The sequence below is a fragment of the Erpetoichthys calabaricus genome, chromosome 8 (genome assembly GCF_900747795.2).
Source record: "Erpetoichthys calabaricus chromosome 8, fErpCal1.3, whole genome shotgun sequence".
Classification (NCBI taxonomy): Eukaryota; Metazoa; Chordata; class Cladistia; order Polypteriformes; family Polypteridae; genus Erpetoichthys; species Erpetoichthys calabaricus.
This window is the reverse complement of record NC_041401.2, coordinates 19,028,797-19,044,857: the sequence shown is the minus strand read 5'-3', so window position 1 is coordinate 19,044,857 and position 16,061 is coordinate 19,028,797. Positions and strand designations below refer to the sequence as shown.

General features: G+C 36.1%; 1 protein-coding gene across 2 annotated transcripts in view; it reads right to left on the bottom strand.

The window, feature by feature from the left end:
* Positions 1 to 16,061, bottom strand: part of slc25a12 (solute carrier family 25 member 12) — a 100,395-nt gene that overhangs the window by 21,088 nt on the left and 63,246 nt on the right. For both annotated transcript variants that reach the window (XM_028806300.2, XM_028806301.2), the window contains exons 8-13: positions 15,601 to 15,694; positions 15,086 to 15,170; positions 10,595 to 10,679; positions 8,788 to 8,946; positions 5,457 to 5,509; positions 5,293 to 5,373 (exon numbers count right to left, since the gene is read on the bottom strand). In XM_028806300.2, the coding sequence (XP_028662133.1) occupies positions 5,293 to 5,373; positions 5,457 to 5,509; positions 8,788 to 8,946; positions 10,595 to 10,679; positions 15,086 to 15,170; positions 15,601 to 15,694 (557 nt within the window). The remainder of the gene's footprint in view (positions 1 to 5,292; positions 5,374 to 5,456; positions 5,510 to 8,787; positions 8,947 to 10,594; positions 10,680 to 15,085; positions 15,171 to 15,600; positions 15,695 to 16,061) is intronic.

The window sequence follows — 16,061 nt, the reverse complement described above, 5'->3', positions numbered from 1 at the left end:
GTGGCTTTGTTGTATTTAAAAATGATAAATATTTCCTGGGAGTGTATGCATTACTTCTTTTCTGTCAAATACAATCAGAAGGCACCCTGATAAGACAGAAAACAAATGGGCATTGACTGCAAAGGTCAGGCATAGAATACACTTGGACTGAGAAGTAGCAGAATGGCCCTTCCATTGAGCTACCCCTTCTCACAACGTGACACTAACTAAGCTGCAGGGATCTGACCTTGCCTGTCCGTCTCCTGCCCTTTGCACTTCTTCCTCGGGCATCTCCTGTAGAAGGATGAATGGCCAAAGCTTGGCTTTTTACTTCCTACTGGGAGTTTTGCATCCTGTTGCAAACTATTTTCTGCCAACCACAATTCCCTCCCTTCCCTGCCCCCGTCAGACCAGACAGGACTGAATCAGAGTAATATTTTTGTGCATTCTTTTAGCCTGGAGGGTTCCTGACATCCAGGAGCGCATTTACATGTTGATTTGTTCTCTACTGAAACACAGAGCTATGCTGCCAACAGGAGCCAACCGAGTCACTAATACATATCACAAAAATCCCATTAAATCAATCTGCAGCAGATGTGGTAGTGAAAAGCTTGTGTTTTGCATATGAGTTACGTATTACTCTGACAATAGGATTTTGTAAATTTGCTTCTTCCTCATTTTATTTGTTTCCATATTGCTGATAAAGGTTACAGATGTAGTTCTTAACGAACCTGTGCAAAGGTCATAGCCTACATGGCCATACTGATTGAGTTGTGGTAAATAATTAACTACTGAAAATGTAAAGGTATGCTAAACATACCAAAGAGCTTGTGCATATGCAAAGTAGTCTGGCGCAGTTTCTTTGAATGTCCAGCAAGCCTTAATTTATGTATAGTTACTGGATCTGAAGACAAATGAAACTCTCAACAGGATGAACAGCACATCATGCCAAGTTACTTCATGCATATGCAAAACTGCCTGATAAAGCACAATTTGCCAGAATTACAATAGTTTGTAAATGGATGGGTTAACATATATACCATATTGGTTAGGTATTTCATGTGTAGGAAAAGCTCTGTTTTTTGATTAATTTAAGAAAGCAGGGGTAAAGAGGGGAATGACAGAAATGATCAGAATTATAAAGGAAATCAGTACAGCGAATGCCAGCTGTTGCTTTAAATAAGTTTATCAATAAGAGCATAGGGTCAGATGCAAGCTACTTAAGGGTAAATTCCATACAAACATGTTTTTATTGTATGAAGCAGTGCAGTAGAAAGATGTACACTGGGGACATCTGATATCTGTATTTTGCTGAAGTTAGGTAGGTAAAGACTGGCAAGAATGGCCATTTCGCATGAAAATTATTCTTATGATTGTTAGGATACAAAGGACCAAAGGTACTTAATTCTGTAAGGCATGGCCTGTTGAAACAGTGTGTTCATATATGGCTAAATAGTGAACATATTTAAGTATGCATTTACAGAACTGTAAAAAAAAAAAAAAAAAAAAAAGAGAAATTACACAAATATGTAAGACACTATGTCCTAACAACTAGAAAATTAAGTCAACAAGCATATGTAAAAAAAACACATCCCCATTTTCCTTTTTCAAACAATAACAATTATACAGATTGCTTGAACAACTTTAATTAATTGGGTTATACCCTTCCCAGCAGCCACAAGCTCCCCTATTTTTTGCTAATATTCGCTATCAGTTTTCCTGTGCAGAAAACCATTCCCAAAAAGGTAAACATTAAGATGCAGAAGCAAGATAGCATTTTCTCTTTGCTTGCTTCTTTCTGCACTAAAGGCACGGTCCTGGGTAAAACAGGCACAAAGCGCAGATACAGCTGACTGCCATATTCCACATCAATTGAATTTCCACTGAAAAGGTTCCCATTAGCTTCAGATGCTGCAGGTACTCTGCTTTTCAATTTCTTTGTTACATTTTAAAGCACCAGAACAACTTCATGGGAAAATACTGTTAAAAAGTTATGAATATGACTAACAAGAAACAAACATGTAAGAAATCCGGTTTCATGCTGAACAGAGAGCAAAACACCCTTCAGCGACAATTCTCAAGTCTATTTCCAGATAGCACATGGGGAAAAGGAAAAACAGAGCCCACTTACGGAGCATGCCTTTAAATCTCCAGAGGGAAGAGACTGCCTGTTATAGTCTGACTCAAACAATCGTCACGCACATGCAGAACAGATAGGACAAGGCTCTTCTGTAGCAATTCTACAACTCTAAATAGTGGACAAGAAATCAGTCCTTTAAAAATACAGGATTTGTTAAAATTTAATGAAAATCTCAATGTAAACACATGGCAGCAACATGAACTGGTTTTAGCAGAGAGCACAGATGGGTTTCACAAATACTGAGCATGCCTTCTTGCAGAACGTGAAAATGCAGCAGTTGTCCGACTCTATTCAATTAGTTGCATTCCTTTCACTTAATTCTGAGAGTGCCCTGGGCCACATTTTACTTTTACATATAAAACTCAAGTCAGATTGTAGCATTATATAAAAATAAAAAACAATCATTTATCCACCCTGTGCACCCATCTTCTGGTCTTCTTACCCAGGGTTATGGAGAGAGCTGATGTATTTGTAGCTGAAGCACAGGGCACAAGGCAAGAATAAACACTTGACAAGGTAGAGCACACTCACTCGTGAGGGGCCAATTTAAAGTTTGACAAATGAGAGGAGACCAATTAACCTGACATGCAAGACTTTGGGTTGACACGATATAAAATGAGTGGGGTCTGTTCATCTTATGCCCCGAGTTATATTTTTTACTGTGCAAATATCAGCAAAAACAGCAAGTTTGGTGTAATACATGATGTGTCAGAAACTGAAGATTAATAATTAGTAACTGAAGATTATGAAGTCAGTAGACTAAATGGGAGAGCTTGTGGGGTCATGAGGTTGCTGAAAAGGGATATGTGGCACTCCCAGGAGTCTTTAGAGTCCTGGTGTTTCCTGTTTGCTATGTGGTTGTGAGACATGGACACTATCCAGTGACCTGAGACAAAGACTGGGCTCCTTCGGTATTGTGTCTCTTTGGAGAATTCTTGGGTACCCCTGGTTTGAGTTTGTGTCGAATGAGTGGTTGCTCATGGACTCCCAAATGAGGCACATTACCTGCATTGTGAGGAAGCGTCAGTTACGACACTACGGCCACGAGGGGTGATTGCCAGAGCGTGATCCGGCTCGCAGAATACTCATTGTTGAGGACCCATGTGGCTGGGCCAAGCCAAGGGGATGCCCACATAACACCTGGCTGCAGCAGAAAGATGGTCATTTTTGTAGGGTGGTTATGGACTGCATGTCTGCCTGGGGGTTGCCAACCAGTATCTTGAGCTGTTTCGCCATGTGGTGGGTGCGGCAACTCACTGTACACGTGCATGCTGCCCAACCTGACCTGACCTGAAGATTAGTGTTCAGCAGCACTGTGGACCATCATTAATTTATTTACTCAATACTGCAAGCATTTAGGAATTCAGTTCAAGGTCTTTCCATCCTTAAATAACTGTTAGGGCAGACATATTATAGCAACACCAGCAGTTCATTCCTCAGGATGTAATGTGAATCACACACAGTTTTACAACTGAAATCAATGTTAATAGCACAAGAAAGATTGGTCAGCATTAAGTGATAGTATTTGGTGATTTAATTAAGAGCAATGTTTTCAGAAGAAAATTATGCGCCTACAGAAGTGGAATATCATGCAGTATGAACAAAATCATCTGTCATAACTAAAAAAACATCTGTGTAACAATTTGGGGATATAGTTGGATACTGATACTTTAGAGATGTATAAGACAATCTGATTATTTACCACCAACAAATGCAGGTAATTGTTCATTTTAGATCAGAATAACAAAAGAACTTATGGGAAATCATATAGAATAACTGTTGATGTTGCTATAAGATGTATACAAAGCTATTTGGATTAAACAATTTGCAAATCATCTTAAAAGTAATTAAAATGTATTTGCAATAGAACATAAATGACATTGAAAACATAACAGCAAAAATTTCAAATCAAACAAGCTGAATGTTTCTATAGATAATTGTGCTAAAAAATACCATATTTAGTTAATATCTACTTGTAAACTACATTTTTACTGAAAATGTTCTATCACATATTGTGCTACTTGTAAATGCACTTTCCTTCTGAGATTCAACTATTTCTAATATAAAACTGTTTAATCAAGTCTAAAATATTTAATTTGGATGCAAGGGGACCCCTAGAGTGTACAAATTAGGCAAAAACTGAAATTCTATTACAGGGATTAAAATGTGTTCTACAGAAAAACCACAGGAGCTTAACATTAAAAATTGTATCCAATTACAACCTGACAGCATTTACACAACAGATAGACAGCCAAAATGATGTTAATATTATCAGAATATAAAAGAGAACAGGATCAAAGAGGTAAAATGATTTTTTATATATTAAATTGAAAGGAAACTATGAGAGAACAACAAACACAATAAGGCTGAGCACACAAAAAGGCTCAACTTTTATGTTGCAAGACTTTCATGGCAAACAGCTATAATTTCTCTTGATAGAGGTCTTGATCACAAGTTTCTTCTCAAGTTACTCTACAAGGACACTTTGTACCATTGACAGGTGAAGGCTCAGGTAGGCACTGCTCTGTCAAGCCAAATCAGCAGAAACTAGAAGCAGCTTTATCTGTGACCCTCAGGGCTGCTTCCTTGAATTAAAGCTCAAAAGAGGTCACAACCCATATGCCTGTAGGTCCCGAAAAAAAATGCAAAGGATAAGTGATGTATTTCAGGCCATAGAGGTTTGTTCAACTGGAAGTTATTATGTTTGTTGAGGTTGATCAGAAAAATAGGTTATCCTTTAGTTTAAAAATTCTGTGACCCAATGCCAGGCAAAACGTGCATTTGAAAATAGGACTGATATAAATAGCCAGTTCACAGGCGTTCTGCTGCTTTAAATTGCTCCTAATTGCTGGGTGATCAGAGGGCGACAGAGGTTTGCATGTCAGGCCTACTCTTTCCTATCTGCCTTTATTGTAATAAAGAAAACACATTTTGCCTGATTTAAAGTGATACACCAGTAAACAAGTAAAATATTTTCTCCAACAATTTTTAAAAACTACATATCCCAAAATAAAATATAGATGTTCCAATACAAAAATGAAGTCTACACTGTGTTAGAAAATCATATTATTAATAAACCTCCAATTACTCTTCTAGGTCCAGCCATATGTTTTTCATCCTGGTTATGTATCTTTTGGTATTTTATTAAGGCATCTGTCCATAATTTTACTTACACATCCTCCAGCAAGGATCTCAGCAGGTAAAGGAATTGAGCCATCTTTCTTTGAAAACTTATCCCTCACAAAATCATTTACCTGTGTGAAACAAGAATGACTTTGTTAGAAAGGTCAATGATATGCATGGCACTTAATAAAAGGGACCATAAGCAGCTACTTACTGTAAGTTTTATGGCTTTTTCTGGAGCGACTCCAACAAGCTGTGGTAGTAGACCTATAATGAAATGGTTATATGATTTCTTGCACAATCATATTTATATGTGTCACAGTAAACCTTCAATTTTAACAAACTTATGGGTAAGTAGAAGGGGGCTATAAAGTGTCTAGCAGGTGCTATGGTAATCAGTAAATTCAAAAGTCTTTAGATCATGATTTTCTGCATTAAATAGATAAGTAATATGAAATTGCCATTTACAATAACAGATATTGTTAAAACATCACAATGTAAAATGATAATCGGGTGCCAAACAATCCAAAAAACTTTACATATGTTTAGTTATGGCGACTAAGCTTATATATGAAGTTTTTAGTTTGATGGGCTAAAATGCCAAGACGGGGCGTGAGCAATAGGTAAACTAGGTAAACAGCATATACAGCAGATCATACACAAGTTGTTAATTAATACAAAGACTAAAACACAGATTTCTGTCTACAAAAGGTATGAACCAAATGAAAAACCTCAGCTTTGCTTGTTCAAAACATTTGAAAGACAGGTTCAATTAAAAAAAAATATCCTTTAAATGGAGTGTTTACATAATACACATGATACTACTGTATTTATATTTTACAAACGTATATGTAGAAAGAACATAAAATATATCAAGAGTCACACATACAGCTTAAAACAACTATTTTTTTAAATAGTCCCTTCATTTCAATATGATATACATAGCATGTTTTTTTGTCAAACATCATTAAACACACACAGTGACTCTAGACGCTGGCAGGACATGACAGACCCAATCCATCCTTTGAAAGATTATCTTAGTAGATTTTAGTCTTGTGCAGACAAGTAGTAACTGTTCACTTGCATTCTTCTTTAGGTAACAATTATTGCAATCCACAGTAAACAGCAGTAGTGGTAAAAGGTCAGCAGATGGCAGTCTTGACTTTGTCAGATTGGAGAGAAAGAACAAATTATTTCTCTGGTAGAGATCCAAAGACTTGTTGCCTGCTGCCACGCAATCACAGTGTAACAATGGAGAGGAAGATACGACGGCAACTCTTAGGAGCAATGCTTAATGAAGTATAATACTGCTACATTTTAAATTAAGTTTACTTTTCAAAAACAATTTTGCTTCTAATATACATTTTTATTTCATTGTAAATGGCATAGCTATACTGAAGAGCTTTGTGCTAACAATATATCAAACCTATTAATAAGAATACATGATAACTGTAAAGCTAAAAGAACTGCTCCAGAATAGATTTAACCACATTGCTTTGAAGTTTCAGTCTTCAGACTTGGCAGAATAATCTTTGCATACACAGCTTACATCCATATAAACCTAAATCATACATGATTGTAGCACCACCCTCTGCGATTTTTTCCTGATACTTAATAAATTAGTTCTGTCAGTCTCAATATTTGCATTCACATGTGACATTCATATTTCTAGTTTCACATTTCTGCATCTATAAAAGAAGCAATGGCTATGGATCTAAATAGAAGTTGCTGTCATCCCATCAGCTCACTTAGTTAAACATCAAGTCCCCTGAATAAGTACAGGAAAGTTTCTCTCTTGTGGAGCTTGTTCTTTAGGAACTACAAAATCTTCAACATATAATGGGTGCATACTGTTTTCATAGATATGAACTGGACCCTTTTTACAGATATTTTTCAAATCTTACAGATATTATTAATCTGACATCATTAATATAGATCTACATATTAAACATATACATTTACATGTGTGCGTGTGTGTGTGTGTGTATATTATTTTATAATATAAATATATATATATATATATATATATATACACATACACACAAACATATACATGTGTGTATACATGTGTACACACGTGTGCACACATACATAAACACACACACACACGCATATATAAACATACATATACAACAAAAACCACAACTTGATGAAACCCACCTTACAAATGATTCATAAAATAAAGTGATCTTTCATCTAAAATACAGAATATTTCTTTGATCCTAATAAAACAATGTAAATAATAAACAGAAAGCTTAATTTTTATTTGCACAGGCAGCAATCCAGATTTCTAAAGACAATGTGGCTGAGCGTAACACTTTTTATTTTGAGCAGAAAAAGATATTGGGTTTGGTGGAGTATTAAAAAGGTCAAGGCTCAAGGCTACATGAAATTACATGCTATATTGCTGTCATCTGACCACAGCATCAAACAAAGCACAATTAACCCTGCTAGATTAATAATTTTCCCTGTTTTACCTCTAAAAAAGTTGAGGAGGTTATTTCAATATGTTTTAACACTTTACAAAAATTGCATAAAGTTGCTCATATGTATATGTTTTGAGAAAGTTTAATCACACTGAACATTGCAAGAAAAAATCAGGAATTAGTGAATCGCTAGAAAGTCTACAGTAGAGGACTATGTGAGGTTGTTTTTTCAGTACTACTCCCACCTGTGTGTTCTAAAGGTTTCCTCCTGCCCATGACAGTTTGAACACTAGAATTAGATGACACACCGCAAAGCATTAAGTCAGGTTCCACACTTCCTGCAGGAATGCATCCTCATAAGTGTCATTCATGTGCTGTGTAAATGCAACAAAAGTGCATATTGCTGAAAATTTCAACCACTATGACTTACAAGTTTTCTTTTATTTTTTTTAAATGTCACTTAAATGGTCATTTTTGGTTATGAATGACTCTTTAGTTTATGTTTTAGCAGTAGTGCATGATGAGTGAACATATGTGTGATAAAATTTTTAAACATTTATCACAACAAGCAGAAGAAGGTTTACTTTAACTTGGAACAACTAGTGTTGTCTGCTTGTGTGCCTTTTAGCAGAAATCTGAACACCATTAAATCATGCTTTGGAACTGTGAATTTATCTTTGATAAAATGACTTTTACAATAAAATACTGAAATTCTCACAGGGTCAAGAAATCAATCATTAATTATTCTTCTCTAGTAAAAACACCCCTGCAGGACTTCAGTTGTTTTTCCTGTAAGGCATGTATGGATGGGTTTTAATACACTTGATTACAGTGTTTGATTTGGATCTGTAAAATTATATGTTGTTTTAATGACTGTTTTGGAATGACAACAAACTGAAAAAAACAAATCATATACATTCAAGAAGTACACATATATTCATTCTAAAAACTTTTAATCCTTGACAGGGTCAAATGGGGACAGAATTTAGAAAATATTTTACACTAAAAAAAAAATCAAACACAAACTTGGACAGTGTAAGGTATAAATTAAAGAATCTAGACTTGAACATTTACCTCAATCAGCTAAATTATACATGAAACTCATAATTCATGCCATACCTCTATAGAGTCCAAAGAACCCTTCATATCTCAGGACCTTCTTGGCACAGTCAAAGCTATTTTTATACATCAGCTCCCCAACAAAAGAGCCAGTGGAACGTTGGTTCTGCATTCGCGTTTTTACAAGGTCAATAGGATAGACAGCTGTGGCTCCAACAGCTAAATGACAGAAGAAAAAAATGATTATATATTTTATGTTTAGTAATATTCCTCATTGTTACACCTCACTGTTTGCATTTTTTTCGGGTGTCCTTCTTTAACCAATGAAAATTCACTGGCTAATTACTTTTTCATTTCCTGGCCCCCTTTTTCATGACCTTAGCACCTAAAACTTGGCAAACTAAAGAACCACTCTCCCCAGTCAAGACGCACCAAGTGCTCTTGCTTCTCAGACCAGAAATGAATACATAAAAACCTATTGATCATATAATGTGACAAAGTACTAACAAAAATAATTTTTAGTTCTAGATGTCTGACAATTCCTGTATAGCTTCAAAGGCTACACAAGAGGCTAACCACAATGCACACTCTTTCAATAAATAAAGGTTTGTTTTTTTACAGAGTTGTCCAACTCCAGTCCTGGAGCACTACTGTGGCTACAGGTTTTCAGTCTAACCCTTTTCTTAATTAGTGACCAGTTTTTACTTCCAATTAAATTATTTTTCCTTTCATTATAATTTAATTGTTTCTTAACATTTATTCCTCTGAATGGCTTCATTTTTTCCTTAAATGGCACCTAAACAGAAATGAAATGAGGGGTGAGCAAAATATGACCAGCTACATCAGGGCCTCAGACTCCAACCAATTTCTTAATTAGAATCTAATTCTTGTTGTTAATTAAACCCCTTGTTAAATTCCATGTCTTGTTGGAGCTCTCATTCTGTCACAGCAGACATTTTTAAAATGTTGATTTTCTTTTTTCTAAGAACACTGTCAAAATGTTCTGTGGATCTGAGCAGATCAACATTACTGAAATCTTCTTTATTTTCAGATACTGTATGATGGATACATATTGCTGGTCATGTGCTGGCTTGTTTTGTATATAATTGTTTGGCTGCTACCTAAGGAAAAAAACTAAAAAAAAAAAAAAAAAAGAGGTCTAAGTCTTAAACCACAAGTCAATTTAAATTAAGAAAAAATGGATACTTAGAAGCAAAAACTGGTCACTAATTCAGAAAAGGATTAGACTGAAAACCTGCAGCCACAGTAGTGCTCCAGGACTGAACTTATAGACCCCTAGTTTATTACAATTTAATTTTAAGTAAACACAATTCTTGAAACTATGTATGACACATATAAACTAATTAGACCATTTAATGTCTTTATATTAAAAAAAAAATTACAAAAGTATATGAGATTCACTAATAAGCAACATGAATCAAATATGATCTTCTATCGGGGGAGGAGGGGGGGGAGACAATAAAAATGTGCTTTTATTTGAATTCAAATAAATCTCAGTGCACTTTTGTTCTAAATGCCATAAAAACCATATGGATTTCAGGCCTAATCCTTTTTGGCATTTTCTGCAAGAATTTCTTCCTTTGTAATTAGAGTGAGCTTCTGTACAAGTCCGGAAGATCTGTCTCATTGCTGAGGTTTCACCCTGACGACTGTCTGGAGCCAGAGTTGCTATTCCAACACAACATCAGATTTTCAGATCATCATGGAAATTATAAAAGAAGCCCACCCAGTCTTACAAGTCTTGAACTACATTGCACTACACCTTAGCTGAGCAGTGTCTGTCTATCTGATATTAGATTACATGACATGTAGAAGGCTGAGAACAGCATACAGACATGTCACTCACCTCCAGCGATTGAGCCCAAAGTGAATCTATAAGCAGACTCAGCAACCTGGAGCCAGATTGGCCTACTGACATCACCATAAGATTGCTAGAATGGAATAAAAATGGATTTAACAAGAGAGTAATGGATTTAAATTAACATACATAAATCTTATAGTACACTTGCAGAAGCAGAGCCATTTAGTATGCGTTAGAGTGAAGAATCTGAACATAACAGCAACGAGTCCTTCACCAAATAATGCAAAGCTGACTCTACTTTGCTGCTAAGAGTTAAAATAAAATTTGTGTACAAAGTAAATTAAACCTAACAGTATTTTCTATTCAAGGGTAAACTGCAATATTGTCTGACAACTATAAATTCTAAGATATGTAGCACAGAAATACAGTGGTTAATTCCTTTCATCCTTCCTTGATTAGTGTCTTGGACACATGACCAAAGAATGGAAACTCCCACTTTGCCTCTGGCAATGTCCAAGTCTAACACTGTTCCTTAAGGCCCAGCTGTTCCTACTGAAATGACAATGCCTATGGGATATGAAGCATCAAAGAAGATCTGCTCTTAGTTTTCTATGAGAAACGTCTGGTAAAATTTCCCGTAAATAGTAGGTTTTCATTCTCACGCGCAGACTCAAGAGACGATTACGCAAGCTCTGTATTTCCCAGCCTTCAGAGTTAACCTTTTTTCCCTTTTTGGAACAGTAGACCATACACAAAGAAATATATTTTGTAAGCAGACACTTGTATTTATGTTACAGTAAGCAAGTACTCCCAATCAGACACAAAATCTTACACCTATCTGCGTAGAAAGTGGAGAATAAGTGATGGACGCAATACAGAAAGTCAAAAAATTCCTCTCCAAACTTATGTATAGTATGCTGGGGGATGTAACAGCTTTTGACACACCTTTTGAACTTTTCATCATAAACATAACATGAAACTTTTCACAACCATTTTGAACACTGGAATGTTAGGTTTACCAATATTTCTGTATTCTCTGAGACAGCAGACACAAAGGTGTGCAGCTCTACTTTAACTATATTATATATATATATATATATATATATATATATATATATATATATATATATATATATATATATATATATATATATATAGCAGATTGCTGGCCAACCACAAGCGTTACCTGGTAGGTAACCACCCTTACAATCAGATTGTGACACAGACTTCGAATGCCGTGAATGTAATTACCCCGATCTACATGCTGTCAAATAAACGAACCACACGCCGTGGCGCAACGTTAGGGGCATCGCCTCTGGCGCCGACGTCCAAGGTTCGATTCCCGAGAGGGAGTGCAGTGGAGTTTGTATGCCTGATGAGCCCATAATGAGGGCGAAACACGTGTCGCGTACTCTTTGCCATTATTTGACAGTAAACTATTTCAACCATTCTATGATCTGCTCCTCACAAACTGAGGGCACCGTGGCGGATGTTAGCAGATTGCTGGCCAACCACAAGCGTTACCTGGTAGGTAACCACCCATACAATCAGATTGTGACACAGACTTCGAATGCCGTGAATGTAATTACCCCGATCTACATGCTGTCAAATAAACGAACCACACGCCGTGGCACAACGTTAGGGGCATCGCCTCTGACGCTGACGTCCGAGGTTTGATTCCCGAGAGGGAGTGCAGTGGAGTTTGTACACCTGATGAGCCCATAATGAGGGCGAAACACGTGTCGCGTACTCTTTGCATTTATTTGACAGTAAACTATTTCAACCATTATATATATATATATATATATATGTTGCATAGTTTACCGTCAAATAATGCAAAGAGTATGCGACACATGTTTCGCCCTCATTTGGGCTCCTCAGGTGTACATACTCTACTGCTCCCCTCTCGGAGATCGAACCTCTGACGTCAGCGTTAGAGACGAAGCCCCTTTACGCTGCGCCACGGCGTGTGGTTCGTTTATTTGACAGCCTGTAGGTCCGGAGTAATTACATTCATTGCATTCGTAGTCTGAGTCCCGACCTGAATTGTTTGGGTGGTTACCTACCAGGTAACGCTTGTGGGTGGTCTGCCATTCGGCAAACATCTGCCACGGTGCCCTCTTCAGTTGCGAGAAGCAGATCATGGAATGTTGCACAGTTTACTGTCAAAAAATGCAAAAAGTACGCAACACATGTTTCGCCCTCATTTGGGATCATCAGGCGTACACACTCTACTGCTCCCCTGTCGGGGATCGAACATCAGGTAACCAAAAGAGAGCAGTAGAGTGTGTGCGCCTGATGAGCCGAAATGCGGGCGAAACATGAGTCGCGTACTCTGCATTATTTGACAGTAAACTATGCAACATTCCATGATCTGCTTCTCGCAACTGAAAAGGGCACCGTGGCGGATGTTGGCCGAATGGCAGACCAACCACAAGCGTTACATGGTAGGTAACCACCCACACAATTCAGGACTCAAACTACGAATGCAATGAAAATATTATATATATATATATTATATATATATATATATATATATATATATATATATATATATATATATATATATATGTGTGTGTGTATGTGTGTGTGTGTGTGTGTGTGTGTGTGTATGTGTGCGCATTTGAGTGTATATGTTATTTTAATTTTACTGATTTTTGTACATTACATTAAAGTGAATACTATACAAAGACAAAGGATAACAGATTCTATATCTCATATAGTTCTGTTTCCTCATTCATCCCCTACTGAGTTCAGAGAGAGAGAGACAGAGAGAGACAGAGAGAGAGAGAGAGGTGATCAGTCAATCCAATACAAAATACAGCATTACACATACAGAGGCGCACACACACTGATAAGTTAAAACTATTTATGGATATTTTTGCACAGATAGAACACAACCTGCCAAAAGTACCTGCTCAGTGTAAAACTAGGTCAAGGGATGGAATTCAATTGGTAACCTTAAGTTGAAAGTCCAGTGCCTTAGCCACAACACCAAACTGCCTGCCACTTAGGAACAGAGAATTTGTCTAATAGAAAGAGGCTTAAAAGCAACATTCAAATACTAAGCTCAAATCCTGGACAGCAAACTAACGGTCAGCACAAATTAAAATAATGACAACAACAGCACAAACTGAATGTAGACTCATTAATCTGCTTCTCTCTTTATAATCTTAGTTTTGTATAAATATTCCAATATTATTTCATTTAACGTAACACTCTTCTTATCAGGTATGCGAAAAGACCCAAATTTAGAAATAAAATACAAAAAAACAAAAAAAAACAAATAATATTTCCCAATTCAGGAATAAAGAAAGTGTTAAATCCTGTCTACCTGAAAATGGTAAAAAAAAAAAAAAAAAAAAAAAAAAAACAAAAATAGGTAAATACAGATTTTGGAGCATAACTCTAAATTTATTCAAATTAATTTTTCCAAACCATTTTGTAGCTAAACAAAGAGTATTGAAAAATTTGATTTGGCAGCATACCCTTGTTAACAAGAAACACAAAATTCCCATTACCACCAGAAATTCTTATTCAAAGTGAATACCATTATATTTATCTACCTTACCTTCAAAATGTACATAAAAACAATAAGTAGCAATAATCAATATTAACAATAATCAATTTCAGATTGAAGAATTTCCATTGATATTTTAAGGATACCATTTGTAGAAAAACCTAGTCCTAACTTTTAAAACAAAACACAGTGTTTATCTGCATCAAACTCAGCACAGAACGTCTAGCTTTTTGTACAGTTTTGCTTGAAGTTCAATCTGCAGTGTGGGACTCTCTGTGTACCCTCATTCCTCTCTTTCAACAAGGGACAGATTGAAAAAGAGCCAATTTTTGACAAGAGGCTACAGTAATTTTAACGAAAGGGTAATAGAGTAATGATTTCTCCTATGTAGCCTAGGGTCTTGGTGCTATGACATAGTTATATGAAACATGCAATTCACAACTAGTCAGCAGTGGAAAAAGAAATGCAAGTAAAAAAAACTACCCATAATTTATTTTGGAAACTTGCTTATTCCAAAATAGGGCTAGATGGTGTTAGAATCTATTCTCCTAGTACTGAAAGCAAGGCTGGAGACCCTCCTAGTGTATCACACCGACTATTTAGATGACATTTCCATACTCGCACACCTACACTTACTGATACAGGGTCAATTGACAGTATATACAAACAACCTAAACTTAGACATCGTTGGTATGTGGGAGGTAATATTACCCATAATCTAATACACCAGCTTCAAATTAGTTTTATACATTTATCATCACCGGTTTAACAACAAGAATCCAGGTTTACGCAGGTTAGCCATTAAGCTCCCATTAGAGTAAGATCCCTGTAATATGTCGTAAATGGCAACTAAAGAAGGCTGGTATCAGGAAGGAGCCCTTACCTTAAAACTGTATATACACCAAAGCTACCTTGATGATGAGAAACATTTAGTGCTATATACTGAAAACTAGAATAAATGTCATAAGGAGAATCGGACATATCACAAATCTTTAGCAGAATTAATGAAGTTGTACCTGTCTTTGGATTTCAGCAAGATTATATGGCAAAGCACCCTCTTCCAATGGAGCTATTCTCTCTATGTCTGCCAAAGTAAGCCGCCTGCAATGAGGGTGGGGGGAAAAAAAGTTACATTTTTAACAAAAAGAATATGTATTAGGGATTCTTATGAAAAATGCATTTACAACCCAAAATTCTGATCAAACAATGAAATATAGGATTTTCCTTTAAAGATTTTCATCAAAACATATCCCGGTTGCTTATCGTTAAATTAAGAAACCTGTTTAAAAAATACCAAAAACCTACTGAACAATCACATTGTCATAACAGCATGAAAATGTATTAGTTTAAAATAAACTGAATCAATATATAATTGAAAATAAATAGTTAAAGCTATATTACGTATGTGATAGTATGTTATGGGGAAAACAATATCACTAGAATTAATAAAACAAGCCTGACTTTTAAGATTAATTTAAATAACTTCACACTACCTTAATTACATACAAGAAAATAAACAATAAATAATTACCCAGAGTGAGTATGAAGGCTAGAAAGCTGAAAAAGAATGTCAATTTCCAAAGGTGTGATTTGACCAAACTTATTAGCAGCATGAACAAATTCCTCTGTAACATAAATTGAGAGATAAAAGAAAATTATATCAGGCAGAGCAAGTTGGGAAAAGAAAACCACATGAACACACCATCATCTCACCACCTTTACCATTCTAAATAACAGCAAAGATCTAATGTATGTGTCCATTCACAGGACTTTTCTTACACAAAGCTATACTTTTAGCAGTAACACTGCACACCTGGGCAGCACAGGGGCAAAATGGATTAGCAATGTTGGACTTACAGATCTATTATCCAGTTCAAATCCTACGCCTGCATGGGGTTTGTATGTTCCTTCTATGTCTGCACAGGTTTTACCTCAGAGTGCTCTGTGGTTCTTCCTACATCCTCAAATGACATGTTGGTGAGCTTAAACAGT